This window comes from Strix uralensis, chromosome 9, assembly GCF_047716275.1.
Source record: "Strix uralensis isolate ZFMK-TIS-50842 chromosome 9, bStrUra1, whole genome shotgun sequence".
NCBI classification, from domain to species: domain Eukaryota; kingdom Metazoa; phylum Chordata; class Aves; order Strigiformes; family Strigidae; genus Strix; species Strix uralensis.
Genome location: NC_133980.1, coordinates 12,158,303 through 12,185,452, shown reverse-complemented (window position 1 = coordinate 12,185,452; position 27,150 = coordinate 12,158,303). Strand labels below are relative to the sequence as shown.

Here is a 27,150-nt window from a genome sequence, read left to right as displayed (position 1 = left end):
GCGGGATGTGTCTGTGCCCCAAAAGATGCCACCCCGTTGCGGGCAGCCTGCACTGGCAGGGGCAGCTACCACCCGTGCGGTGCAGCCTGGCAGAAGGGAACAGCCGCCTGTCGGAGCACAGCGCAAACACGGGCATGTAGGGGGTCACCCGTGGGGGTCCCACAGCCCCCTTGCTGTTCCCAGGCAGTAGGGTGCAGGCAGGGGAGGGCTGCCTGCCCTCCCAGATGAGGAGGCGGCCCTGCGGGCCCGGTGTGGGGTCTGCGGAGTGTGCGGGGCTCCGTGTGGGGGGCGGAGGGGCGCGGGGCTGGACCGGCCCGTGCGGCGACTGAAAGCGGCGGGGAAGGTGCGAGGCCCCGGGGGGCAGAGCTGTCCCGCTCGCGCCTGGCTGTTTCTCCGCCGCCCCGTGCAGGCGATCGCCGCCGCCACCTTTCCCGGGAGCCGCGGGGTCCTGCCGGAAGGGGCCCTGCGCGGCACTTCCGGGCCGGGCGGCGGCGGAGCGGTAGCGGCGCGGCGCGGATCCCAGTCGGCGGTGGCACCACCGCCAGCACCACCGCACCTGGGCCGGAGCGGGCCGGACCGGACCCCACCTCCCTCCGCGGGCCGGGCGGGTGGCACCATGATCACCTCGGCCGGTGAGGGAGCGGCGCGAGGTAGCGTTGCCCGGCGGGGTTTCGCTGAGTCAGGGCCGTGACTGGGCACCGTCGCAGGCCGCGGGGGCGCCGGGCGCAGCGCTCCGTGGGGCCGCCCATCACGGGGCCCCCCCCCCACACCCCGGTCACCGCTGGACGGCAGCCGCCGTGCGCCCTGGCGGGAGCGGGAGGCCGCCCCGGTGCCCGGCGGCTCGCCACAACCGGCACGTTAAGCCTGAGCCGCGGAGGCGGAGGGGGGCTGCCCCCGGTGGCCGGCCGTGCCCTGAGGCGGCCTCCTGCCCGCCCCCGGGTGCTGCGGCTCCTGAGCGGGGCCGGCTCTCCGGCGGGCTCGGTGGGGACGCGCGGGAGGCAGAGGCGCCGTGTCCACCTGCTGCCGGTACTTTCTGAGGGCGGTCTGGTGGCTTTGCGAGCCCCCTGGCAAACACATCAGGTTGTTCATGTGCTGCGCTTGTGAACTGAAGATCTTCACCTGGTTAAAGCGAATAAGGCATAGGAGGTATAAAACGAGGGGCACTAGGGGTCTGTAGGAGGTACAGCAGGGAATGAGAAAGGGGGAAGAGGCAGAGTTGAACTTTGGCGGGGATCACAAACACAAATGCCTTGCAGAGAAAAAGCCAGGCTAAAGAGTCCAGGACAGTGAAGTGTAGGAGAAATTAGATATTAAACACTGTTTCTGGATCAACTGTGAACTTCATAGTGCAAGAAAATATGAGAAGTGTTTCCAAAAGTACTCAGGCCAGAAATTAATATATGATTTTGTGAGAGAAACAGTGCAGCAGACAATAGACGGCAAGTAGCTTTCTCTTTCTGAACCTTTCGCTTTATGTTTAAGTCTTGTTTTTATTGAGGAGAAGTAGGAATTAATTTCAGAGGGGTTTTAAAAAGGTCAAAATGGTACATGGAATAGGAGTGAGACTACTTCCTCCTATAGATCAGGTAAATGCGGGAGCTTTTTTTTTAAAAAAAAAAATCATACATTTGGAGTAGAGTTGCAGAAAACAGCTGGATGGAGCACTGTGGGGTGGGCTGCTGAACCTGTCTTTGTTGCCTAAGGGCCACCTCAGTGCTCCTTCAGTTGTTACTTACAGATGTGTACAGATGTAATTTTTTAAAAAAAATCTCTGATAATGGAGATTCTACAACCTCATTAGGCAAAATGTGTTAACTGTCTTGCTGTCAGAAAACTTTTCTTATCCTCAAACCTCAATCTTTGAAGCTCCAAATGAAGCTTGGTGTTATTATTCTTGTTTGTATCTGACACAAAGATCAGATTATTCTCTTTCTGCTGGCAACTGCCCTGTACATGTATGAGCTCTGTACCCATCCCAAATTGCCATAGACTAACCAGTTACAGACCTCCAGTCAGCCTTCATAAGTCCCTGTTGCTAGACCTCTTTGTTCTTATTGCTCAGTTCTGAACACCCTGGTTTGCTCATAACTCTTAAAATATGGTGCCCAGCACTGGACACAGGTCTGGCTCAGGCGTGTCGGTGCCAAGCAGAGGGAAGGATTGCCTCATATCTGCCAAGAAGTGCTCTTACTTACACATCTCAGTGTGAAGTTTGGGTTCTCTGAGTCCTGCTGCAGCTGTATGGTATTATTGATCATGTTTCATCTTAATCCACTGTACTATTCAGAGTCCTTTCTGTATGTGTACATTTTAGTTTTGACGTGCACACTCTCCTTTTAGATTTGTCAAGACCTTCTGAAAGCCCAGTTCAGCCCTCCAGTAGGTTTGCTGGCCTTTCCAATTTGATGTCTTGTATAGATTGATAACCTTTTAAAATCTAAATAACAGATGCAAGATTGAAAGCACTGAATTGTGTTGGACTTTGGACAGATCCTATTCCAACTCTTTCACTTGAGTCCTTGCAATCTGACAATGAAACCATCTATAAGCATTCTTTGGATTGAGCTCCCCAAATGACTGTTAACCTCTCTTTAAGTTATGTCAGTTAAACAGTATTTCTGTAGCTGTTTGTACAAATGTTCTGAGACGGTGTCAGGAGTCTTGCTGAAGCTGCAAAATATGATGTCTTCTCTTAGCCATAAGGCTTGTTTCCTTGGCGTGAAAAAAGTTAGGATGTTTGAATATGATCTTATTTATGCCTCTTGGGGAAGTGGGAAGTGACGTGCTAGAAAGCAGTCAGCAAACTAGTGATGGAGCTGGAAGTAAATCCCAGATTCTCGGAGTTCCTGTCTAATGTGTTTTCCTCCAAGAAGGATCATCTTTTGTAAACAGTGTACCTTTCCAGTTATAAATTCTTAACCATTTTATATCATGTTTAATACAAACTTGAGTCTGATCTTTGAATTTTAACACTGAAGATTTTAAACCAGCAGTCCAGAGACAGCCTTCTTTCCTGTTCTGTTGGTTTTGAACTAAATAACGTGTTCACTTTTGAAACAGAGAGAGTCCAAAACTAACTATGATCTTGTTTTGCAGCTGGAATTATCTCTCTTCTGGATGAAGAAGAGCCACAGCTCAAGGTAAGTGCTTATATCTGAGAGGAAATAACAGCAAACGCACTATGTTGAGAGCTTAAAATCAGAAACAAGTGGATCTCAATAATTAATGGTTGGACAGCAACAGGTGGGCCCCAAATCATAGCTAGCCTGAAAGCTGAAAGGAAGGGCTTAAATAATGTGATACCAGATGGCAAACTTCCTTGTTTTGAATATGCATAAAACTGGAGCTTCACATGCAGAGACCTCTATTCACCAAAGCTCCCAGCTCTCTGATGATAATGGGGCTTTGTTACTTAAAAGTGTTCCAGAGAGTGCGTTTTGACTATGTAAAATTCAAAGCTGAAGAACATCTTAAGTTTTTAGCATAATTTAAGTGATGTAAAACAAAATCACAGTTATAGTTTTCATTTGGAAAAAACAATCACAATAGTAGTAGGAGAAGAAAACAGCAACAGAAGCTTTACAGTCCACAAGGTATATGAATCCATAGGGCAACACCAAACACTTGAAGTGGTGGTGTGTTGTGATGATGCTTGCTAGTTACTTGAACAGTTAACCCCTTTTCGGAGGGGGCGGTGCATCTTGCAGTATTGGTAATGCCCTAAATATTTTACTTGGAAATGGACATAGGCGGTGATAGATCCAAGTGAGCCCTGCTTTTGCTCTGAACTGATTACAAATGGGCTGATTCTAGTCTGGATATTGTTTATGTGCTAAAGCACTGTGTCCAAATAAATAGAATAGGCTGGCACAGAGGTTGCCACAAAGATTTTGAAAACTTTGTATTTTAAGTCATGTCACCTATCAGTCATTTTAGCCAGTCATTCATCACCGAGAGGCCATGGGAAGGAGCATCAGGGTTGTCTTACCTGTTAAATGAACAGCCCTTTATTTGCAAAAGACTTGCAAAGGTTAGTGAATGCTTGCAAAGATCTTTTAAAGTAGAATTTGCTGTTGAAATGGGTCAGTGTTTATGATACCAGTTTTAGGTGGTACTTCCATTTTTACTGGGGAAAGGTAATAAATGTATTTTTTATGCGATATAACTTTTTACTATTTTTTGTAGGAGTTTGCTCTTCACAAGTTGAATGCTGTTGTCAATGACTTCTGGGCAGAAATCTCTGAGTCAGTGGACAAAATGTAAGAGAAGACACTTATTACTTCAGGGTGTGCACCTTAAAAAGAACATGAGATATGAAGTGGATGTAGTTCTGGTTGCTTGATACTGGCTAGTACAGCGTTATGTCTCAGAAAGCACTAATACAAGTGGATGTGGGGTTGGAGCTGTATTCCTAAAGATGCAAGTTTGATCAAGCTGTCATGTGGCCTTAAAGAGGAGTGAGCACACAGAGCTGATGCTTCTCTCTCTCTTCTTTGCAGTGAAGTTCTCTATGAAGATGAGGGCTTTCGGAGTCGGCAGTTTGCTGCTCTCATTGCTTCTAAAGTTTTTTACCACCTGGGAGCTTTTGAGGAATCGCTGAACTATGCCCTGGGAGCAGGTGACCTCTTCAATGTCAACGACAACTCGGAATATGTGGAGACGATCATTGGTAAACAACTGTTGCTGCAAAAGAAAAGCTTTTTTTATTGTCAAAACTACTGTAACTTTGAGATCTTACTTGGTTTAGCTGCTTTTCTCCGTATTCCTCTTCCTCTCCTTGTATTCATTTAAACTGATGCTGCAGCTAATTTTACACAGTTTATTTGTGCTTTCTTTTTCCTGCTTTGGGATTCTGTAATGGAACTGACTTAGGTGTTGTCATTTTTTTCCTATTCTTAACCCTTATTCTATTGTGAGTTCCTAATAGGAAAATTGCTTTGGTGGTTTATTGTCCTTTCTCTCATTTGTGTGCTAATGTTATTATCAATTTAAGCATAACTTTGGAAATAATTGGCTAATAAGTGTGGCTGCACACCTGACTGAGGGGTACAATTTTTTTTTATCCACCCCTAACAAGATAGCAAGTCAGATGTTGAATGCATGTATAATTTGAATGTCTTTTAAAAGTCTCATCCGCTGGTAGCACTTATGTTGTACAGGATATGATGGACCAGGACTGGCTGTCAGTCTCCCCAGCTAGTACTTACAGTGGAGCTAGGAAGTCTCCTACTGCTGTTTCCTCATTTATTTAAAATATTGTGCCACTTGAACAAAGATCATGTCCTTGGTCCCATTTAAAAAATATCTACTTGGTTTCAGTGTTAAATCAAAGTTTGTTAGGAGAGAATATAAGTATCTTCCACTACCATCTATATATGACTACACAAATAGTTCTTGTGCCTCACATCTGTGTAGTTTCCCGTATGCTGTATTTGCTGGTAGAATGTATGTGTGCACATACTGGTCTCTTCATCTGTACAAAAATGCAAACATCTAGAAACTTGACCTTTCCCCTCCTATATTTGTTCAATATCTTTTCAGCAAAATGTGTCGACCACTATACCAAGCAGTGTGTGGAGAACGCGGAGCTGCCAGAAGGGGAGAAGAAACCTGTTGATGGAAGGCTAGAAGGGATAGTGAACAAAATGTTCCAGCGGTGCTTGGATGACCACAAGTACAAGCAGGCCATTGGCATTGCTCTAGAGACACGCAGGCTGGACATCTTTGAGAAAACCATCCTTGAATCGGTATGTGCAAGAGGCAGGAGGTGCATGTAGCTAGTCTTCCAGGTATGGATCCAGAAGTGAAGTGCGAGATCCATGTTGCTGTGGAACTTGTCCTGTTTTGTATGAACAGAATAAAACATGAAACATGTTCATGGAAGGCAGAGCCATTTGGGGCTATCAAGTATAGAAACACCCCTACCTTTAAGACATCCCTGAGCTGCAAGTTGCTGGGAGAATATTCCCAGGAAGCTGGGCTGTGTGCCCACTTCTTAAGGTGTTCTGTCAGCTACTAGCAGAGATATGATAGTGGCCTAGGCAGACCTTAGGTCTGGTCTAATGTAACAACAGCTCTTTTATGTTGTTGTGCCTGTCATCTGCTGTAATTCACTGGGGGAAGAGATCCTTAGGGCTAGGCAAGTGTTGGGTGTTTTTTTTTTATGGCAGGCAAAACAAAAAAATCCAGTAACTGGGTGAGCTGCTCTAATTTTCAGTAAGTGGCTGTGTGCAGCCTCAGCCTGCTCTGACTGCCAGGCAGTACAGTCTGGCTTTAGCATCTTTCACTGAGGGTTTAAGGTAAGTCATGTCACCTAGTAATGGCAGTAAGAGAAGCATGCCTGTAGTTGTGTGCAGCAGCTCGGCAATTGTATGTAGTGTTGTTTTGCTGCAGTATCTCAATCATATGCCAGACGCATGGTTTAAATCCTTTAAATTTCATCACTTTTTGGTACAGCTTTCCTGTATTTTTGGATGTCTCCTTTTTCTGTATATGGAAATGATAATCATAAGGCATCCATCTTGCTTTGTTCTGTTTGCTGTCCTATACATTTGCTAACTTAATTGGCCATTATAAATCCCTCATTTCAAATTACGTTTCTGAAGTCTAGTAACCAAATCTGTTTCTCAGTCTCTAGCAAGAAATAGGTGTGTTGGGGATCTTTTCTTGGTGCATGGTTTGTTTTGCTGACATTTAATGTTAGTGCAGTGAATTTCACTGCATCCAAGAATGATTATTCAAACAAGAAACATGAAGAAGGGGAAATAGGGATTGAACTTTTAAATGAATCTTTTGCATGTTTTATCTACTGAATTAAGTATTGGTCCTGTACATTTTTGGTAGTATTTCTTTAAACTGTGATATACCTGCATATGAGCTCTTCTGAGAATGGGAATGGAAACTGTGAAGGCTTATATGTGCGTGTCTTCTGCTCTGCTTTTTAAAATGAAAGGAGGTAGCTTTATTTTAATTTCTAAATCCTGCTTGTCAGTCAAAACCCAGACTTGATATCCCTGAATTTTATTTCAGAACGATGTTCCTGGGATGCTAGCCTACAGCTTGAAGCTCTGTATGTCTTTGATGCAGAATAAACAGTTCCGTAATAAAGTCTTGAGAGTTCTAGTTAAAATCTACATGAATCTGGAGAAACCAGACTTCATCAACGTGTGCCAGGTAAACTTCTTGGAGTGATGTTTAAAGATCAATCAAAAGTTACTCTTCTTTAGAAGTATTTGACTTGACATCAAGCTGATCTCTATTTTTCATTCAGTTAAATAAAATGTCTTTACCTGGTTGTGTGCTTCAAATACATATCAAAGTGAGATTAATGTGAAAGAGATGCAAACGTTTGGTCAATTTATAGAGAAACATGTTCCAAGGCAGTTTGGGGATGCAGGCAGCTGACAATATTTCAAGCCTATGTAGGGAATATCAGATGGTAGGTTCACAGCTTGGAGTTTTATTTATTCCTCCAAAGAACATTTACAGAGCTTTGTTTTTTAGTAAGTCATTGTCTGAAAGTGTTTAGACAACCAGTTATGAAGTTACTCAAATGTTCTCAGCCTTTGCCAGTCTTGGTATGCCATGCACATGTGACTCAGGAGTGTTATGCTTGTTCCATTTTAGCTGAGATGTCCCTACAAAATGACTGATGCTTCTTTAATGTCATTTGGAAATTTTTGTGTTTAGTGGGACAACATTGTCAGTTTCCACAGATAAAGCTGCAGAAATAGGAAGGCTTGAATGGTGTGTCTTGAATTTGTAACACTTGGTCTCGTTTTTAAACTGACCTGTGAAAAGTGTTCAAAGATTTCTATCTCCTATGAGAGACAGAGAATTTTTCTTTCTTTGACGGGGTGTTCTGTGAAAACAGCAGGTGAGGGAATGGGGAAAATGGAATGTGGCCTCGGGTAGTGTTGCTTTTTCATTCTGAAGTACATAATGTCTTCTGATTTTATTTTTTTTTTCTTCTTCTTTCCTTCCTCCCACTCAGTGCCTGATATTCCTAGATGACCCACAGGCTGTGAGTGACATCTTAGAAAAACTGGTGAAGGAAGATAACCTTCTCATGGCGTATCAAATTTGCTTTGATCTGTACGAAAGTGCCAGCCAGCAGTTCTTGTCTTCTGTGATCCAGAATCTCCGCACGGTTGGCACTCCTATTGCCTCCGTGCCTGGATCCACCAACACCGGCACCGTCCCTGGATTGGAGAAGGACAGGTGGGGAGACTGGCTTGAGAAGAGGTGTAATGGTTCGGTTACAGTCCTGCTCTGATGGAGCCTCCTGTTCTGTGTATGGCTGCCCATTACAAGCAAGCGAGTTACTCCCCTTCATTTAAGCAGGGTAATAGACAAGACATGCTATTTGCTCAGGGCAAAGTTGTATATTACCAGAATCCACTGCTCCTTGAAGGAATTCATTTTCCTTTGTGGTTGAGGTAAGCATGGTGCAGTTACTGCCACTCAGCTAATGACCAGTAATTCATTAAGCCATAGTGTGAATTGCTTGGGAACACTCTGATGTTGTGTGGTCTTTGCAGCAGCATGTAAAGCTAAGGAAGGGGAGAGTTCAAGCAAAAAGCTCATTGTAAGTATGCACAAGTTTAGTTTCACATCATAGCTTGTGGTCTGCTACCTTGTGGGAAGAGTGAGCACAGATGATACTGGAGTGTTACAAACCCTTTTGTACTTGCAGTTGAAAAGAGCTAGTTCAAATCTAGTCTGAGTTTTGTTAAAGTTGTGACATTTCAAACTTATTCGGTGGTCAGTGTCATTGGATCTTAGCTGCAGGAAGCTGCTGTTAAGAAAACCAAAGATTGCACTAACCATTCCATCTTCTTTATTTTTTCTTTTGATGGCTTACAGGTAATTGACATAGTTTTGTTTTAAACCTCAGTTTTTAGAGGATTGGCTGATCCATGCTAAGGCTGCTGCCCAGCTGGGGGACAGCGTGAAAAGTTTGTGCTCCATCTGCTCTTTTATCATGAGAGTGTCATGTCTGTACACAACCTGATCCCTGCACTATCTTTGATAGTGTGTGATGTGTGCCTACATCAAGGCTATGAGGAACTGGGTCTAAATGCTTTTGAATCAGTGATACGGGCATAGCAGGCATTCTCTTCTCTTCTTTCCCAGTGAAATAAAAGGAAGGGCGCAGAATAATTTGTAAGTCAGCCTGCAAAGCATTAGGACAAGGTGCTAACAACAGCTTAAGATGTTTAATTTCCATTTCAACACTCTAGCATTCATCCTAATAGTGATGAGCTCAGGGCTTCCGGGTGAGGATGTAATTATCCTTGCTGCCTTGTTTGTTGACCTTGTTTTCTCACCTGTCTCTGCCTGTTCATTCCCTACAAGCATCTCTATTTTTGTTGTCTCTATAGACAGAATAAGAGGGTGGGATTTTCTGGGCCTTTGTCTTCAAACTTGCTGAAAACTGAATTGGGGAGATGTTTGCTTCTCAGCAGTGACCTCCAGATTGTCAGCCCTTCTCCTGTCAAAGTCCTGTTTGCAGTCATCATCTCCAAATCCCAGGCTACTATTTCAGGACTGTTCAGCCATAATTACAGTGCTTGACTAGTTATGAGTGATGAATTGGGTTGCATTTTTCATTTTTATTTTATTTCAGTGATGCTATGGAAGCAGAAGACAAACAAGGAAGCACTTGTGCCGGGAAGTCTGCAGAAATTGTGAGTGCCTTTTCCAAAAATGTCTTGCATAGTTTTTCTTAGGTGTTCTCTTTGCATCTCTGGGGTTGATAATTGGTTTGACTAATGAAGAATGGAATTCCACTTCTGTCTTGCTTGGAGACAGGGTGACAGATGATCTCTGAGGACCAAATACCTGACAGTCTGAAAGTCTCATAGTTCAGATACTGAAAGTTGGGGACGAGTGGGAAGTGGGTAGATTTTGTTGGGAATGACTGAGCCCCAAAAAAGGGGACAGAAGGGTCTGGCTCATGTGCTTGCTTTTTGTTGATACTGAGATCATTAACTCTTTCCAGAAGAAAGGGCCTGAAATTTGACTGCTGCTGAGAACCTTAGCTGATGAATTAGCTTGATGGGTTTTTATTCCTTCTTCTGAAATGCAGCTGTAGTTCTGGCTGGATAGAACTGATGCTGTTCTTCAGGAGTGGCAGGAGGGCATGCTGACATAAGTAGTTTCTTTTGCATGAAGGAGGAAATTGTTACCTCTGACTAGCATGGTGGCTGTGTTGCTGGGCCATCTGGTTAGAATTTTTTTGTTTAGTTTCTTTTCCCAAGTATTGAAGAAAGTGAGTTCACTTCTAACATGCACATACAATTGCATTTCAACATGTAGAATAGCTGATGCAATTCTGACACTTCTAATGCTGAGGACGGGAAATGCTACGAGAGGGGAAAGTAAAACCCAAGACAGGTTTTCTTTCTCTTTCCCCATGGTGCATGTTTGCAAGCTAGACTTGGGAATCTTTGAGAGATTCTTGCAGATCACTTAAAAATTAATCAAGGGCAAACAGAAGTGTTTTCTTGAAATTATATTCCGCAAGGAAAACAAAAGGGTTTGAGTTACTTGCCCCATCAAGGAACCTGTAAACAGTGTGTTTGTGCAGGACAGGTGTCTTGAATCAGTTTCTGCTGCATTGGCATTGCTGACTGTGCCAGGGAACAAGGACATAAAAATGATCTGTGCGGCCAGAAATATTCTTGAGCTTAATCTTCCACAATTCAGAATGTTGACTACAAAGAAATAATTGAGGGGATTAGTTTAAGGGCTGAACTACTCATACTTGGCTGGTCTCTGATCAGCTAACAATTTCAGTTACAAAGAGGTGCAGTGTACTTTTCATCCTGCTCAGAAAGGACTTCAGTTGGAACTTAATCTGTGGAGACTGTTCCATTGTGAGGAAGAAGGAGGCTTTCTCAAAGAGCTCTGGAAGATGAATGTATCAGAGATTCGTAGTTCTACTAGCCATTGTTCTAAATAGAGCAGGGTCGTGCAAAGTGTTGTGGCTCTGTGGTCCTCTCCATCAAAACTTCCAGAGAGATACAGGTTCACATTTATAAAAGTGGTTGCCTCTTGCAGGAGACTCCTTGTATCTGTAAGGCCAAACAGCAGCTTGCAGCACATCACATGTCACTCGTATTTTTTTGCTTTCAATGAAAGAATACATTTCTTTTCCGAGTCTCTTCTCCCACCTGTACTGTTATGCACAAAGGCACTTGATTATCTGGGAGGTTTGGGCTTGTGCAGCAAGGGCAGAAACAATGTCCTTTTAGTCCTAAAACCTGATAGATTTGGAATATGGTGATGGGAACATACCAGAGTGGCTTCTCATGAACTGTATTTTAACAGAGCTGTAGTTGAGTTCTCATGTTTTTTCTTCTTTTTGCTTGTATGTGAAGAACCCAGAGCCTAAGGACCAGATCTCAAAAATGATTAAAATTTTAAGTGGGGAAATGGCCATTGAGTTACATCTGCAGTTTTTAATACGAAACAACAATACAGACCTCATGATCCTCAAAAATACAAAGGTAAGAGGCTTTGCTAGATATGGTTGTCTTGGATTCATCTGATTCATTCTGTGTTTGTTTTGACCATGTTGCTGTTATAAGATGATGTAAAATGTTTTAGCAGGTCTCCCTGGGTTTTGAGGATACAAATCTGTGGTTTAGTCGTGATAAATTAACATCTAAAACTTGAACCTGTGAGGCTGAAGAAGAGCTGATTGTGCTCAAACAAGGCCATATAATCAGATTGTTTCAAATTACAGCTAGTATGACCTAATGACAGGCTGCTATTAGTGTGCTGATTTTTTTCTTTTTCCGATTGGTTATAGAAACTAATCCTTTTCTCCCCACTTTTTTTTGGTGGGTTTGTTTTTCATCTGGTCAGTAAGATGGGCGAACTCACCCTCTTAGGTCCATGACTGATACATTACAAATGCTGCTGATAGGGGAGGGAGTTAGCCAGGAGTGTAGGTTACAGTATGTTGGTACTTTGATTGAGGTGTTATGTGAGACCACACCTTCAGCTTGGCTAAAGAAATCCTGATATGTGCTCAGAGACTAGTATTTCCACATTGAAGACAAAACCAATCAGATACTGTAATGTAGGCAGTGCTAGTGAATTGAGTAACTGGTTTTGTTTTGGAAGGTGTTACTCAAGGGTGGGCAAATGAAAACTTACAGGTAAATTAGACTCTCTTAAGCTAAATGATTATTAGAAACAGTAGGAGAAGTTGTTTATTTGTGAAATGAAACACATGTCATCAGCAAAAATGGTAGGGGATGCTTGTCAGCAGGTTCATCTATTTCAGGAGGTACTTCAAATGTATCGGAAAATTTTTTCCATCTGCTGGTTAAGTGCTTGGGAGTGATCCTGCATAGTGTTCCAGGAATGGCTTGAAAATGTCAGCAGCACACATTGCAGTGCTCAGTTCTGGGAACCAGAAGCAGGGTTTCTCCAGTTAAGCTACAATTGAAGTAATCACATCTCTGACAGATACTCATAGAAAGGATTGGTTTGCACTGGAAAGATGGGTTGAGGATATATTAGAATATATTAACAATCTATTAACTGTGATTAAAAGGAAATTGCCAGTTAAATTGAGCATAATTACACTCCATTTTTCTAGTGTACTGGCAAGCATGTTAAGTGACCTAGGGCATATCTTTTGCTGACTGATACTAATTGTTTTTGTTCTTTCAGGATGCAGTGCGGAATTCCGTGTGTCATACAGCAACGGTTATAGCAAACTCCTTTATGCATTGTGGTACAACCAGTGACCAGTTCCTTAGGTAAATCTATGGCAAGGAAGCTCTGATGTCATTTAGAGGTGTTTGAACAACATTGTTGCCCTACCTAGCTTGATACTTACCAAAGGGTGGATGCTGAACTCTGATGGGCTCAGAGAAGAATACACAAATGGTCTGAAAACTAATGTGGAGGTGGAGGGAAGAAGCTGGAATTGTTTGCTTTTCTCTGTCCTCACAAACTGGCTTTATTTGACTGCTAACCATATGAGCAGTTTGGAGGGTGGAGATCTGGAATTTCTGTTCTCTTTGTTTACTAGTTGAAGAATTTCTGAGATTATGTATCTGTTTTGGTAGAGACTGACCATGCTGAATGACTCTTGGAAGGGAAATGTCAGGGCTGACCTTACCAGGGATTTGAGGAAAGCTCCAGAAACTGCTAAGAGTTTCTCTCAAGAGAGTTGATGGGCTGCATACTTAGCAGTTGTTCTCCACCTTTCACTGAGATCACTAGTATCTAGAAGCTTGACAATGACCAGCCAGAAGTCAGGGCTGATGAAGGGGAGAGAGGTATAAAGTGGAAATGTGGTTACTGTTCTTGTCTTCTGGAGATACTTTCTGGTTTGAAAGCAGTCTTTAGTGAAAGCCTGCTTGCAAGATGAGGAATGGACTGTATGAAGGACTTTGCATAACCTTTCTCTGTTTGTCTTCCAGAGACAATTTGGAGTGGCTGGCCAGGGCCACTAACTGGGCTAAGTTTACTGCTACTGCCAGCTTGGGTGTTATACACAAGGTAATGTTGCATTAGTTTTCCTCTGTTCAGTGTAAATGCTTGACTTGTGAACACTGAAAACATTGAGATGGGCATTCTGAATGATGCCTGCCCTCCACTTTACCTAGCTTATCACAAGGCACAGCTGTAACATAGTTTGTGTCTTTGCACTAAGGAAGAGCTATGCTTTATCTAAAGTCCATCTTGTCTGATATCTGGTGTAGTTTATGGCACATTTTTCTAAGCACTAAAAAGGTGGTAGGATAACATGGCTCAAAGAGAAAGTCTTCTTCCTAGCTCTTCTCTTCCTTTGTGAGTTGAACAGAGTCAGTAGTTTCTAGCTATTAAAATTGCAGGTGTATATTTCTTAAGTGGTTTTGGGACAGTACCAAAGTCCTTACTGTGGTAAGTTTCAGTAAGTTTGAATGATGACCTAAGTAGTGGTCATTTTCTTCAAATTCATTCACAGGGAGTGTATATTTAAAGCTGTTTTGAAATAACAAGAAGTCTTTGTAATTGTTTTGTGTGCCTCAACCCTTATTAAAGTGCTCTGGTGAATGAATTGGTGTAGCTCCATGCCAAATTTGTCCTGGTTTAGATCAGTGACCAAGTGATTGATGAATACTCAGGTACTGTAGTTAATAAAACCCGAGTACAGAAGGATTCTTTGCTGATTGTGCAGCACTGAAAAGCTGATTTTTGTGGAGAATGTAATGGCTGTAACGTGTTTTCTCCTGACGTGTTTAAATATTATCGTGAAGTGTTTGCATCCACTGTTTTTTCACCTTTCACTTGCCATTGTCTTCCCTTCCTGCTGGCTTCTGGACGTACAGGGTCATGAGAAAGAAGCATTACAGCTGATGGCAACATACCTACCCAAGGACACCTCTCCAGGGTCAGCTTACCAAGAAGGCGGAGGTCTCTATGCCTTGGGTCTCATTCATGCTAACCATGGTGGGGACATCATTGACTACTTGCTGAACCAGCTGAAGAATGCTAGTAACGATGTGCGTACTGGGTTCAGTAATGAACCTTTGTTGGGAATATCCAGAAGAGTGCTAGCTGGTTTAGAAGTGGCAGTTAGAGGTAACTAGGACCGTGGCAGTGATGTGATACTTAGACCTCCTGTGGGCCTGAAATATAAAGTTTGGTTTTAACAACCTATTGCTCAAGGTTTAGGTAAGATTTTTAGGAAATTCTTATATATCTGACAGCTTCATCTTTCTTACTAATTGTGTGTCTACTTTGTTTTGCTAGTGGACTTGCAGTATTCAGGCACTGCTACTGCTTACAGCTTAGCTGTCAAAGGAATAAGCCCCAAAATGCTTCTGCTGCCCTGTAGGTTTAATGCATCTTCTACAAAAAGCAGTGTTTTACTTCACCACTTACAGTTTGTAGATGTCTATGAAATGTCTCTTTTTAAGTTACGAATAGAGTAATGTGTTTTCCCAGCATGTTGTCTTTGGGGAATTTCAGAGTACTTTAAAAAAATCTGTGAACGGATCCCATTCGTCTTAATGGAAATGTGCTGCCTTTCCTGTGTCCGTTCTTAGAACAAAAGAGGATGTAACTGTTTAAGTGGGTACTGATTTACCTTTCTATTCAAAAGCTATTACTAGACAGCAATTTTTTCACATGGCACAGATTTATGATTTTACCTAAATCACTTGGTGGGGAAAAAGACCTTAAAGATACTACGAAGTCTCTTCTGCTATGTGTAAAGCTTCTGATACTCATTGTTTATGGCCTTTTGAAGTGCCGTTTCTATTCTATTTTCTGCCCTTTCATCAGAGTTACTGCCTGAGACAGTGAAAGTGGTATTTCTAACAGGTCAAGACACCATTTTGGGTCGTTTGGGGCTAAATGTTTGCAGCTTTACACTGATGGAAAGATGACTACTTCAGCTGAAGTCATATTGTTCCCTGTTTTATGATGACTGAACTTGCATATGATTTTCTAGATTGTCCGACATGGTGGCAGCCTGGGTTTGGGTCTGGCTGCCATGGGGACAGCACGTCAAGATGTGTACGATTTGCTGAAAACAAATCTATACCAGGATGATGCAGTGACAGGTAATGTTCTGCTTTCAAAGCAAATAACCATCTGAGGCCTTATCAGGCATCTGGGGTTGGGTTTTTTTTCAGGTTTTCTGTTAGCAGCATGGATTGCTTCTAGATTGCCTTAGCTGCATTTTATTTACTGACCTTTTCCTGGTCAGCATGGTTCTTTAGTTATGTGGCAGTAACATTCAGAGGTCCTGTCAGGACTGGGCTGTGGCACTATGCCAAATATTGATAAGACATGCTAGGTCTTTAAACAGTCCCTTATTTTGCTCTATTATTTCCTTTGTCATATGCTTTTTATTTAGTGTGGTTGATCTCTAGAGCCATGTGCCCTTTTTGGCTCAGAGATAGGCTTGGAGAAGCTTGTGGGGCTATTGCTGCGTTGGCAGGGGTTCACAGGAAAATTATTTCAGCAGCTCTTGGCCCAAGAAAGAGAAAATTGAACTTGGTAGGGAAGAGCACTGAGTTGTGGCTGGTAGGTTATCATTACAAGCGCATTTGGCCATGAATACTGCGGTTGCTGGATGTAGTGGTCTGTTGGCCTACATCTATATCTATTCTCTAGATATAATGTTTACTGCTTTTGGGAACAGAGTTTGCTTGATATTTTTTGCTTTTTTATGCTGTGCAGGTGAGGCAGCTGGCCTGGCACTGGGATTGGTTATGTTAGGATCTAAAAACGCTCAGGCTATCGAGGATATGGTTGGCTACGCACAGGAGACCCAACATGAAAAGATTTTGCGAGGTCTTGCAGTTGGAATTGCTCTGGTCATGTATGGGAGGATGGAGGAGGCAGATGCTCTCATTGAGAGTCTCTGCAGAGATAAGGTAAGTTTAGCTGTGACTTAATCCTTGGCCCTTTTGTTAACACGGGTGGCCTTCCTGTCTTTTGTGAAATCTCCAGCTGCGGTGGCTTGGCTGTTTTGAACCAGGGAAGTTCTTACATAGGTCTGAAGTGGAGCAGTTTCACAGGTTGCTTTACTCTGATCAAAAATACAAGAACAACAGTGCTTAGTTGTGTATTTCTTTAGCCTCATACTCAGTCTCCATAGCTGTGAGCAGCACCAAGGAGCAGAACAGGGTGTAATGGTTAAAAACAGATGAGGCTTGCTGTAGATGGTTCATTCTTAAGGATCTAGTAGTGGTCAATAGCAGATAGTGAATAAGAAGCAGGATGACACATCTGCTAGATACTCTTTGGCAGCCTGTGGCACAGCAACTTTCTGTCCCTCTGAAATTGGTAATGACCACCCTGCTTTGGTTATTGTCCTGTTTCTCATCCCTAATAAACAATTAAGCAGCGAGGCTACCTGTTGCAGATTCCAGTCCCAAGAGTGGAACAGATTTAAAGTCAGAATTACTGAGTCCCTGTTTGGATGGATGTTAAATACTGATGCTTTCTCTTCCAGGATCCAATTCTCCGTCGTTCTGGCATGTACACTGTTGCTATGGCATATTGTGGCTCAGGGAACAACAAGGCTATCAGACGCCTACTGCATGTGGCTGTAAGTACTGTGGGCACAGAGCAAGACATTTGCGGAGAGTAAACACATCACTTTGACAGGCTTTGTGTCTGTAATGTTAATGTTCTTGTCCAAATCAGAGACTGTGAAGTGTTGAAAGCTGTCCTTAATACTATGAGTAGAAATAACAGGGTCTTCTGACATTAGGATAAGTAGACTTTCAGCAAGAGAATATTCAACCTGGTATCATAAAAAAGGAACCTATTAAAAAACAGAACATGATCTTAAAGTGGTTGGTAACAGGTTTGCAGTAAATAGTCTGTGTAATGATGGGCTGGGGAAAAAACAACTTAAGCTGTAAGAGATGAGCTCTGCTCTTAGGCTTGGTGTCACAGTGTATGAACAAGGGTGAGGCTGTTTCAGCTAAGGCTGAACATTATAACTTTCTCTCTAATCCTGTCTTCCTGATTAACTTGTGTGTCTGACACCTGGCCTGAAATGTTGCAGAGTCCTCAAGTGTTTTACCTGTATTCTGAATGTCCTGTTTCCCCTTTTGTAGGTGAGTGATGTGAATGATGACGTGAGGCGGGCAGCTGTTGAGTCACTTGGTTTCATTCTGTTCAGGTACAATGTCTTCCTTGGTCACTTCTACAGCCTTCAATTTAATGTCTGTTACGTTTTCAGGAAATGTGTATGCTATTGCTTTCACAAAGTGACTCAATTGCTAACTGAAAGGAGGTTGAAAAGTCAAAAAGTTGAGAGAGAATAAAACCTGGTTCAGAATTAGAAGCCTTCCTTAATGTTCAGCAGATGCTTAATGAGCCTTTCTGTAGGTTTCCGGACTTATGGTTTAATTGTCTGAATAAAGTTAGATGAAGTTGATAAATAGAATGAAAAATTAATATTTGCAGGATTGAGAGTTAATTAAAAATTAAATATACAGTGCTTGTGCCAGGCCTCTAAAGGCAGCAGTACTCAGACAAATATGTCTGCCTAATTGCTATCTGAAACGTTCCTGGAGGTTGTGACTTTGTTAAAAATAACCTGAAGAAGGGTGTCAAAATAGTCTTTGTTTTTTAAGTATCCACTGTTAAATCCTGACAGGTTACTGGGCTTATGTTGTGGTAATGTAAACCCATCACAAAACAGTCATGATGTTCACTTTGGTTCTCTAAAATGAAATCTGTTGCTGAACTGGTATTTTTTAGTGCTCTGTAGTTCCCTAGGTAAGAGGTGTTGGGGGTTTTTTGTTATTAGATTGGGGAATTAGAAGGCTCCTCAAGGACTGCACCTCATCTCTTAATACAGTAATTTGTGTAATCCAAGCACTGAGCTGCAGCCTTTGAGTGTGCCTCAGAGGAGGTAGTGCGTACTTGGGTCCAGGACTGTAATTAAAAATCTTTGTTCGCATCTTCTTTGGGTTAGTGGCAGTCTGTAAATTCATCCTAAACAGCAGGATAAGAGGTGCTTAAAGCTGGTATTAAAAAACGAGGTTACTGATATGACCAGTCAATTTGTAATTAACCAAGTTGTTCCTCACGTAGAAATTACTCTGCTCCATTCCATTTTATCTGAAGCGTATTCTGGCTGCAATTAAATGTAGTTTACAAACAGAACGAATTCTCTCTGTGGACAGCAGGTGTCTCCCAAGAGCTTCGGCTCAGCCCAAGAGCTTCTGCTCTGTTGCTTTCTATGAGCTGTAGAGCCATCTGTGTCTCTCCTGAAGCCAAAGGATCTGTTTAACTGGCTTCTGCATCTGTGTACAGAAGGAAAATTCCGTGCAGGCCTTCCATAGTTTCAGGCATCTTTTTTCCAAACAGGTTACAAAGCACTTTTGATCTTTGATTTCAGTGTAATTTTTCTTCTAAACAAATGCAAAACATAATGGGACATTGATAGCTCCTACCAAAATGAGAGGCTTTCAAGACGCTGAGCTAAACCATTTACCGTGTGCTGGCATCTTGTTGGAGCAAGGTAGTTTTGGGCCTGTTCTCTCTACATCCAGCAATTAGGAAAATAGTGACATCATCTTTGACTCTTTCACCTGCTCTGCAGTGCTTTAGTTCTTATGCTGCCTCTTCCCTTCCCTTTCTGGAGGGGCACAGTCCAAAATCTGCTTGCACAATAGGGAGGAACATTTCCTTGTAAATTCATGTCTGCATTACTTGGTAGCAAAGGACTAAAACTTCTTAGCTGATTACCACTGGCTTCTGGAGGCAAAAGGCTTGTGTTAGGCTGTTGTAGTTGCTAACACTTTTCACTTAGTAACTTTCACAAAATACATGATCAGTTGTTTTGCTTTAAGACACAGTTCTGGAAGGAGCCCTTGGTTTGTCTAGCCCAGTCCCCTGCATTCACATGCAGTAATGGAAGGGATTTTCTGCATAGAGGGCCCCACAGATTACTCCCTGTATTACTCTCTCTAATTATAAACCAAAAGGCATGTTTCAGTTCCTGGAAAGAAATATTGTCCATTGGTGTAGGGCTCTAGAAGCTGGTTTTACATTTACTTTTCCTGTTTGCTGAAACTTCTAGTTAGCACTAATTGTGTGCTTTGGCCCATTCAACACTCCCGGGGTGCAGAAGAGACATAAAGAGCAACTGGGCTGCGAATTTGTCGTATTTCAGGACTAAGTGACATCTCTTTCTTAGGACTGTTTTTTGTTGATGTCTAACTGGATTTACTTGTCTTAAAGGCCACCAGTACAGCATTGAATACTGGCAAGAGTCAGTGATTTGTCAGCTGCTGCATATACAGAGCTTTTGAATGAAGTGTTTTGGGATGGGAGGTGAGCAGGTCTCTAACAGTGCGCTGAGCCCTAGAAATTAATCTCGTCTTAGGTGGAGAAACATGACTGAAGTTCCTGTGTGAAGAGGTCTCATTGAATTATTTGTATGCGGTTCCAGAAAGGGAACTGTGAAGTCAGGATTGAAATAAGAGAATAAATTTGTTTAATGCAGTCTACGTTCTTCTTGGGGAATTCATGCCATTACTGTAGGGTTGAACATGCTGGAGGTACAAGTTCATCTGCTAGGTTGTATGCTACAACAGCAGGAGTATGCACAGACTTGTGCTTCTGTCTGTTCCTCCTATAGGAATAATAAAATCCATGTAAGGATGGAGATTACACAGAGGGTGGTAATTTCCTTAAAAGCACCACTGGTGAACATGACAGAGCTCCTGATAGAGCTGGAGCCCACAAACTTACTTTGTGTCAAAAATACCTAGTTTGTTTTCTCCTTTTGTTACAGCTATCTGTGAATAAATGTTCTTCTTGGATTTGAACTAAAAGTGTCATAAATGTCACAAAGCCAGCTATTTTTAGGTAGTACGTTTGCATAGCAGAACATTCTGTAAGGCTTTTCTGCCCTTGTTTACCTCTGCGAGTCTTCCTTGCTAGCACATACATGCAATCCTGTGTACAATCAAAAGCACAGCTTGGCTTTTATGGCTAGAGTTAATGAAAGCAGCTCAGTAACAGAGTAAAATGTGATAGAACATAATGTAATAAAACATGACATTTAATTTTTAAAGCAACAGGGTTTTGCTTTAACTTGAAGATTAACTTTTTTTTAAAGCACAAATTTTTTTAGATTTTTTTGCACTTTTTAATTCCTGGAAAAGTCTACAAAACAATGTGTGTAGCTACTTCGTTCAAAATTCATGAATCAAGGTTTAGATAGGATGTTCTAGTCTAGCTTATTAAGTTTTGCCTAAGAATTGCAAGATTAAATTTTCTAGTGTGTTATGAAAGATACCAAATTACCCAGTTATACCATTCAGTACTTCCCTTAGCATAATTCCTTAAGAGAATATTCCTTTAACATATCAAGTGAAAACAGTCTGTAGTTATGGCTCTCTTTAAATTAGTATCAGTTGGGATTTTTTGTAACTGTAATACCTTTTATCTTCTCAGATAACTTAAAAAATGTTAAAATGCACTTTCAGAAGTTTTCTCCTGAATTCTTTCTCCTACATTCTTTGTGCTTGGAGCAAATGTGAAAAGTTTGTGAAATTCTTGGTTCTGCAACAGGATCACTAGCTGTATTTGCTCAGCAACTCCTGTGGTATTTTGAGGGTAAGCCATGTAAGGAACGCTTGATGGGCTCTGTGCATTGTTCAAAACATCAGCTATGGTGCAAGAGTTTTGAAGGGATTAGGGGAGCAGGGCTTAATGCTGCTGTAGCAGTTACGCACTTGGATGCATGCTTGTCTGGCTGTGTGTCTTCAGACAAGTTGCTCTGGAGAGCAAAGCAGTAGCAATCCATAATGCCTGAACTGCAGAATACATTGTGGGGACCTGTTCATATAGCACAAAACTAACTTTCTTGTTCTCTTCTTGGATCTCCCTAAAGCTTTCCAGGGGGACATGTATGTAGAATTGAAGCTTGTTGACCAACAGCGTTGCTGCTGTTGATACTGGCTGGCTGTTTAGAAGCAGTCTGTGGGTCTGCAGACTGGGGATCGAAAGCACAGGTTGCTGGCTATAGGACTTGGCATGGCTTTTTTCCCCTCTCGGCATAGTGCCTTACAAAAATTAGGCACTAGTTCTGTATTTTGCGACTGATCATTTTCATGCCACTATATTAAATTATCAAGAAAGTGCTGTGGTGCAAGAGTTGTTTCAAGACTATCTCCTCCTTTCTTCCTCTTCACAGCTAGCAAGAGAGTCAAAATAGTAGGGCATAGAAGCCTGAGACTTTTTACATCTTCTCTCTTTTTAAAAATGACCACCTCTTACAGGAGACACTTCTAGGTAAAATGTTATTGTGAAATGGTACAGAGACATGAATAAAGCTTGAGATGTTTGGAGATTGCAGTGTGGATGCAGGGCTGTACAAAAAGCTGTATTGTGAAATAGCAAGAAAAGAAGTGATGTATTGACTTGGCTACTGTAATGTGTCTTTGTTCTCCCAGTCCTCATACTTTTGCCGGTGATCACAGATAGCAAACTTACCTTATTGTTGATGTTTATATACTAGTCCTTCTTTCTACTAAAGTGGTTTATAAAATATTCATGATGGCTGTTGGGAATACAGCATTTAAGATGCTTGTGATTTCTGGTCAGCCCTTTTTTTTTTTTTTTTTTAAGACTATTACAATGAGATGGAAAACATGATAAATTTAAAGTGTTTTACTTCTTAAAAAAGGAAAGAGTTATTTTAGTCTTAATTTTTACCACTTTAGATCATGAATTGATCTTTGTTTATGTTGCAGAGTGAGATGTGATTGGTTTACATAGTCAGCTTTATTTTTATATTGTTATATGTTAGAGCAATGCTACAGTGTATCTAAACACTTTATATACGAAATGAGGAGGTAGATGTTTTACAGATACAACAAATCTGGTTTGGGAGAAGGCTTCAATGTGGGCTGCAGCAGTGCCTGAAATCATGAACTGAAAAGGTTTAATGCTCTCATAGCAACTAGTTAAGTCCAGGGAAATAAGAGCCACGGGGAAGTAGGAATTAAGTTGTGAGATGTTGCTTCTGCCTTGGTGCAATATTATTGGGAAAAGGCTAAGGGCAGGAGAGGGAACAATGCAGCCTCTGGAGAGTCCCAAAAGGAAGATGTAGTCTTAGCTGATAAGTGTAGGCTACCCAAACATGGAGAACTCTGCACGGCTTACATTCAGTTCTTCATTTTAGGATGTTGCAAATGAAATAGTAATGTTTCCTGCTTTTGTATTCTTTGTGTTTACACAGCCTTTGATATTTTAACATTATGTATTTGTTTTAAAGCAAACACAGATCAGATACTTGAATTTTGTTCCAGGAAGACTTGGACAGTTTGTTTTCTTTAACTCCTACAGCTTACCTTTATCCAGTAGGCAGATGGCAGATCTTCTGGGTAATTGAGTTTAAGGCTAACAGTCACTCTAATGTGATCTGTACCAGTGACTTTTTCAGTGTATTAATTGAGAAGAGGAGGAATTTAGTGAAACATACCTGCTTGTTAATTCTTGCGTAGGAAAGATTAAAAGGGTTTTGTTTACCCTCCAACTCATTTTATCTTTGTCTTATTCTGTCTTCCTGGGGGAGGAGAATGAAGGTCCCTTCCAGTGAAAGGTTAATAGTAACAGAAATTATAATCAGAAGAAGTCTTTCTGGATTTGAGGATTCCTGTATCTGCAGGTCTGAAACTGGAAACAGGCTGTGTGTCCTCACTGACCAAACTGTAGTGCATTGGAGAAGTCCCTTGGCATCTCTGGCAAAACTAACTTCTAATGAAAATTGTAGCTGTACAGTCAGATTGCACAAATACATTAATTGTTTTAAACAGTATACTGTGACATCTTGCATTAGTTCTTTCACTGCTATTTTATCTTTGTTCTAGACTATCCGTATGCATGAGATTTTACTTACTTTGGAAAACAGGGCTCAGACCCTTATGTCACTTGAGAGCTTTTGAAAATCTCAGCAAGTGTCTTAACTTCCTACTGTAATGTCTACACAGATAAGTAAATTAATATGATAGGTTTAAATCTGAGTTTCTTCAGCCTAGCTTGTACCCTGCTGAAAACACAAAAGTATTCCTTCAGAAATTCACTTTCTCCTTGGGGCCTATAAACACTGCCTCCAGTGCCTACAATGAGCCTGTAAGCTTACACATAAAGATTTTCAGATCACTAAATCACAGTGTGCATTAGAAGAGGGAGAGAAACCAGTCTAGTATGTGTGTGTCCCACCCCAGTTCCAGAAAATTATTTTCAGTTTCTCAGATTAGATACACTAAGGCTTTTTAACTGAGTAACTACACATTTTAAGCAGTGCAATTTATAACTAGTTTGTCTGACCAAATCCTTGAAGTTGCTTTAAAACTACTGTTCAGCAACTGAAGTTTCAAATTAAGTCATCAAAAATGCTGATATTCTTTGAGCCATTAAATGAAGTTGATGAATTATTTTTTTACGGCAAAAACTTCCTGTTGGATTTTATTAGGGAATATTGATGTGCATCTTTCAGAATAAAAGGTTCATTTGTTGTGCAGAGTTTAATAAATTTGAAAATGAGTTGCTATCACCTGTCTAGAGCATTTGGAAAGAGGCAAGAAAGCAAGAAAAGCTCCTAATTTTTAAGGGCATGATGTTGTTTTCCAGAGGTTGGAAAGGAATCTTAGATATGGCTAAATGAATAGGGTTTGACATGAATTATTAAAAAAGAGTAAAATGAACAGTTCAGCAAGCCATCTTTCTTATTTTTGTGATTAGCTTCCCATTTAAAAACAAAAAAAAGCTTCCTGTCCTGTTCTGCAGGGCAAAAGCCTTTCTTTGCAACTGGAGAAAACAGTGTGTCTCATGGGAATGGACACTGACAGTAAACACCATGGTGGTAAATGCCAAACCAAAAATACAAAGTTACTTCTCTCCTGACTGTTTTTGCCATGGTTACCTAGAGAGCCAAAAGGGAAGTGAAACAAAGGAGTGCTTCTTAGCAGTTGTGTGTAGGCATCTTTATCAATATGATGAAAGAAATCTAATGCTTTATGGTAATATTAAGTCAGTCCTGAGAACTGGCCAGAGCTTTGGGACTCCTGCTTTCAGCTTGCAAAGCAAAGAGCCAGAAGAGCTCTGATGAGCTGCTGCCTCTTTGGGCTCCAGTGTCTCAGGTTGTTCAGTATGCCTTTACCAGGTTTACTGTGCTTGCATTACTTTACCTTTTAAGGCTGATGTTACATATGACAGCCTAGAAAAAGATTTAGGTGAGTAACGCTTTTGCTTTCTCATACCAGCTTGCAGTGCTGTGGATTTTTCCACAATAAGAAAATGGTGTAGGAAAATGACATTTTCTGTGAAGCACCATAAAAAAAAATCAGTGTGCCTCTTGTATGCTAGTGAACAGCTTTATAGCATCAGTCTCTCTTCTCAGTGCCTTGACTTCTGCTTAGCACTGCATTTTTTTAACTGTATTTTGATGCATTTGAAAATTGATACTAGTATGGCCAGGTGTGATGTGGTTAGAGAGAGTTTTACACTTGGAGAATACAAAATAAGTGACGAATAAATCTTTGTGGCTGCCTAAAAGTCTTCTGATAGAATCTGAACTAAAGGCATGATAGAACCCCAGATGGTTTGGGACTGGCTTCACAAAATGTTTTTTTTTATATCACCACAGTTGAAATTAGCTGAATTCCTTGCTTCTTTATTTCTTAGGGTGGGTTAAAATTTGGGATTTTGGTTGGTTGGTTTTGCTTGGTTTTGCCTAGGTTTTTTGCTGGTTGTGTTTGTGGGGTTTTTTTAAGGCATTCCCTTTATTTGCATTTCAAGGCACACATTCTGTTAGGCTTCAAACTCCATTATTTTCCTCTTTGCAAGACTGCTGAGGTGGATATATTTATAGGTAGTCCTTATGTCCATGTCTGTGCTGTAATTTTTAATTAAATAGGCAGCCAGAACATTGACTAAGTGTCTCCTAATGTATTTTAAATAATTAAACAACAAAAAACCCCTCATACTTGTCCATTGTTCTTCTAAAATGTATTTCTTCCCATAGTGCTTGTATGTTGCAAATCAGCTTTGACTTTTGTTTGTCTTGCTTCTCTAGTAGTTTAAAAAGAATGAAATATGTCAGATAAAAGTTTCTGTGATAATGAGGGAAGTTGAACTAGGTAAATGTGTAAGTTATTATTTTATGTAGTATGTAGAGGCCATCTAGCTGGCCAGGTGGTTGGTTTGGCATGGGCCAGATTCTGAAAGAACTGAGAGCATTTCACTCCAGAGAAAGGAATGTCTTTCTTTTTTTGTTTTTTTTTGTTAAATGGCAAGTGCATGACCCTATTCTCCTGCAGAAAGGTCTTGTGTTCTGCTAGCAAATGACTGCAAAACTTACCAATTACTAATTGAGCTGCTATCTTTATGAAGGAAGCTGGAAGCAATAAAAATGCTCTCATTTCACAGCCTGCACGTAAAAATATATTTTATATATTTGTGTTACTTAAAGATGGTGCTCATGGATATAGTCCTGAGCCTCCTGTCTCGCTTGTCAGTACCACACGAGCAGTGTTGTCCTTAGTTACCATACAACAAAGTTGTGCTCTTACAGTAGTTTGCAGTGACTCTTATTGTCAGTCATGTCTTGCTAATGAAGGTAATGTCTCTGTTCAAAATCTGTTCTTGTAGATACAGTTGCTAAAGCAAGATCTCCACCGTTACGTTGTCTTTTTATTTCATAGTTCTGCGTCTTCTCTTCCTATTTCTCCTCTTTCTGTCTTTATACTTTCCAAGACTGTTCCCTGAATTCTTAGCTTGTTTGCTTTGTCAGTGGACAAGCAATTTCTTTTTACACTTAGTGTGTTAAATGGAATGTGTGTGTTTTCTGGATGATGTGTTTCTGTCTGTTGGAGAAATTTCCTTTCTCTGTAGGAGGACTGGATTTTTGGTTAGTCACTAGTCCATTTGATTGAGTTTTATTGTTGCTGACTAAATTCAGTAACTGGAACAGGTTGAGCTTCTACTTACGGTTGCTAAAACTGACAAATCTATATGCTGGCTTGACAAAATACATCTTTGCTGGGTGAGACTTTTTCAAGGAGTGCTTGCTGTTGATGGAGTCTAACCATTGAATATGAAGAGGCCTTGGAATCATTCTTTATGGGACATTTAGTGCAAACTACTCCTTGTGTCATTGCTCATTGCAGACTGACAGTTATACAAGAACAGGGTCAGACAAAAGAGAACTAAGTTACCTCTTGCTATTTCCAGATGCTGTGAGCCAGCTGTGAAGTTCCTGCTGGAAAGGGAAAATTTAAGTTGTGCTGAAAGTAGATGATTGCTGCCTGCTGTATGAATGGCTTTTATTTAATTGGCATGGATTTATTTAAGTAGCAAGAGAGTTTTCAAAGATGACTGCTTCTTGCTCTCAGGCTGCTGGGAAATAACCCCTCAAGAATGGTGCTGTGCTGTTTGCCTCTTGGTGTTATTTCTCATGAAGGCTGGTTCCTGCATTGCAAATGATGCTTTTCATTTTTTTGTTGTGATCACTCTGTGCATGGATGTGATTGCACTTTTACCTGGTTCTATAGTCCTTGCTTTATGTTAAATGAGACACTAGTCTGTGACATTTTCAGCTACGTACCTGGAAGTTTTGGGGGTTTGTGGGTTTGTTTTATTCCTACTCCT

General features: G+C 41.3%; 1 protein-coding gene across 2 annotated transcripts in view; it reads left to right on the top strand.

Moving 5' to 3' along the window:
* Positions 1–472: 472 nt before the first annotated feature.
* PSMD1 (proteasome 26S subunit, non-ATPase 1) overlaps positions 473–27,150 on the top strand; it is a 75,682-nt gene continuing 49,004 nt past the window's right edge. The window contains exons 1-16 of one of the 2 annotated variants that reach the window (XM_074877297.1): positions 473–632; positions 3,097–3,140; positions 4,186–4,259; positions 4,500–4,669; positions 5,542–5,747; positions 7,030–7,173; positions 7,994–8,220; positions 9,629–9,689; positions 11,385–11,513; positions 12,691–12,779; positions 13,449–13,527; positions 14,340–14,513; positions 15,467–15,578; positions 16,201–16,397; positions 16,979–17,074; positions 17,592–17,656. In XM_074877297.1, coding sequence (XP_074733398.1) covers positions 617–632; positions 3,097–3,140; positions 4,186–4,259; positions 4,500–4,669; positions 5,542–5,747; positions 7,030–7,173; positions 7,994–8,220; positions 9,629–9,689; positions 11,385–11,513; positions 12,691–12,779; positions 13,449–13,527; positions 14,340–14,513; positions 15,467–15,578; positions 16,201–16,397; positions 16,979–17,074; positions 17,592–17,656 — 1,883 coding nt within the window. In that variant the 5' untranslated portion in view covers positions 473–616. Of the gene's footprint in view, positions 651–3,096; positions 3,141–4,185; positions 4,260–4,499; positions 4,670–5,541; positions 5,748–7,029; positions 7,174–7,993; positions 8,221–9,628; positions 9,690–11,384; positions 11,514–12,690; positions 12,780–13,448; positions 13,528–14,339; positions 14,514–15,466; positions 15,579–16,200; positions 16,398–16,978; positions 17,075–17,591; positions 17,657–27,150 lie in introns of both variants that reach the window. The other variant, XM_074877296.1, reaches the window with a different exon arrangement.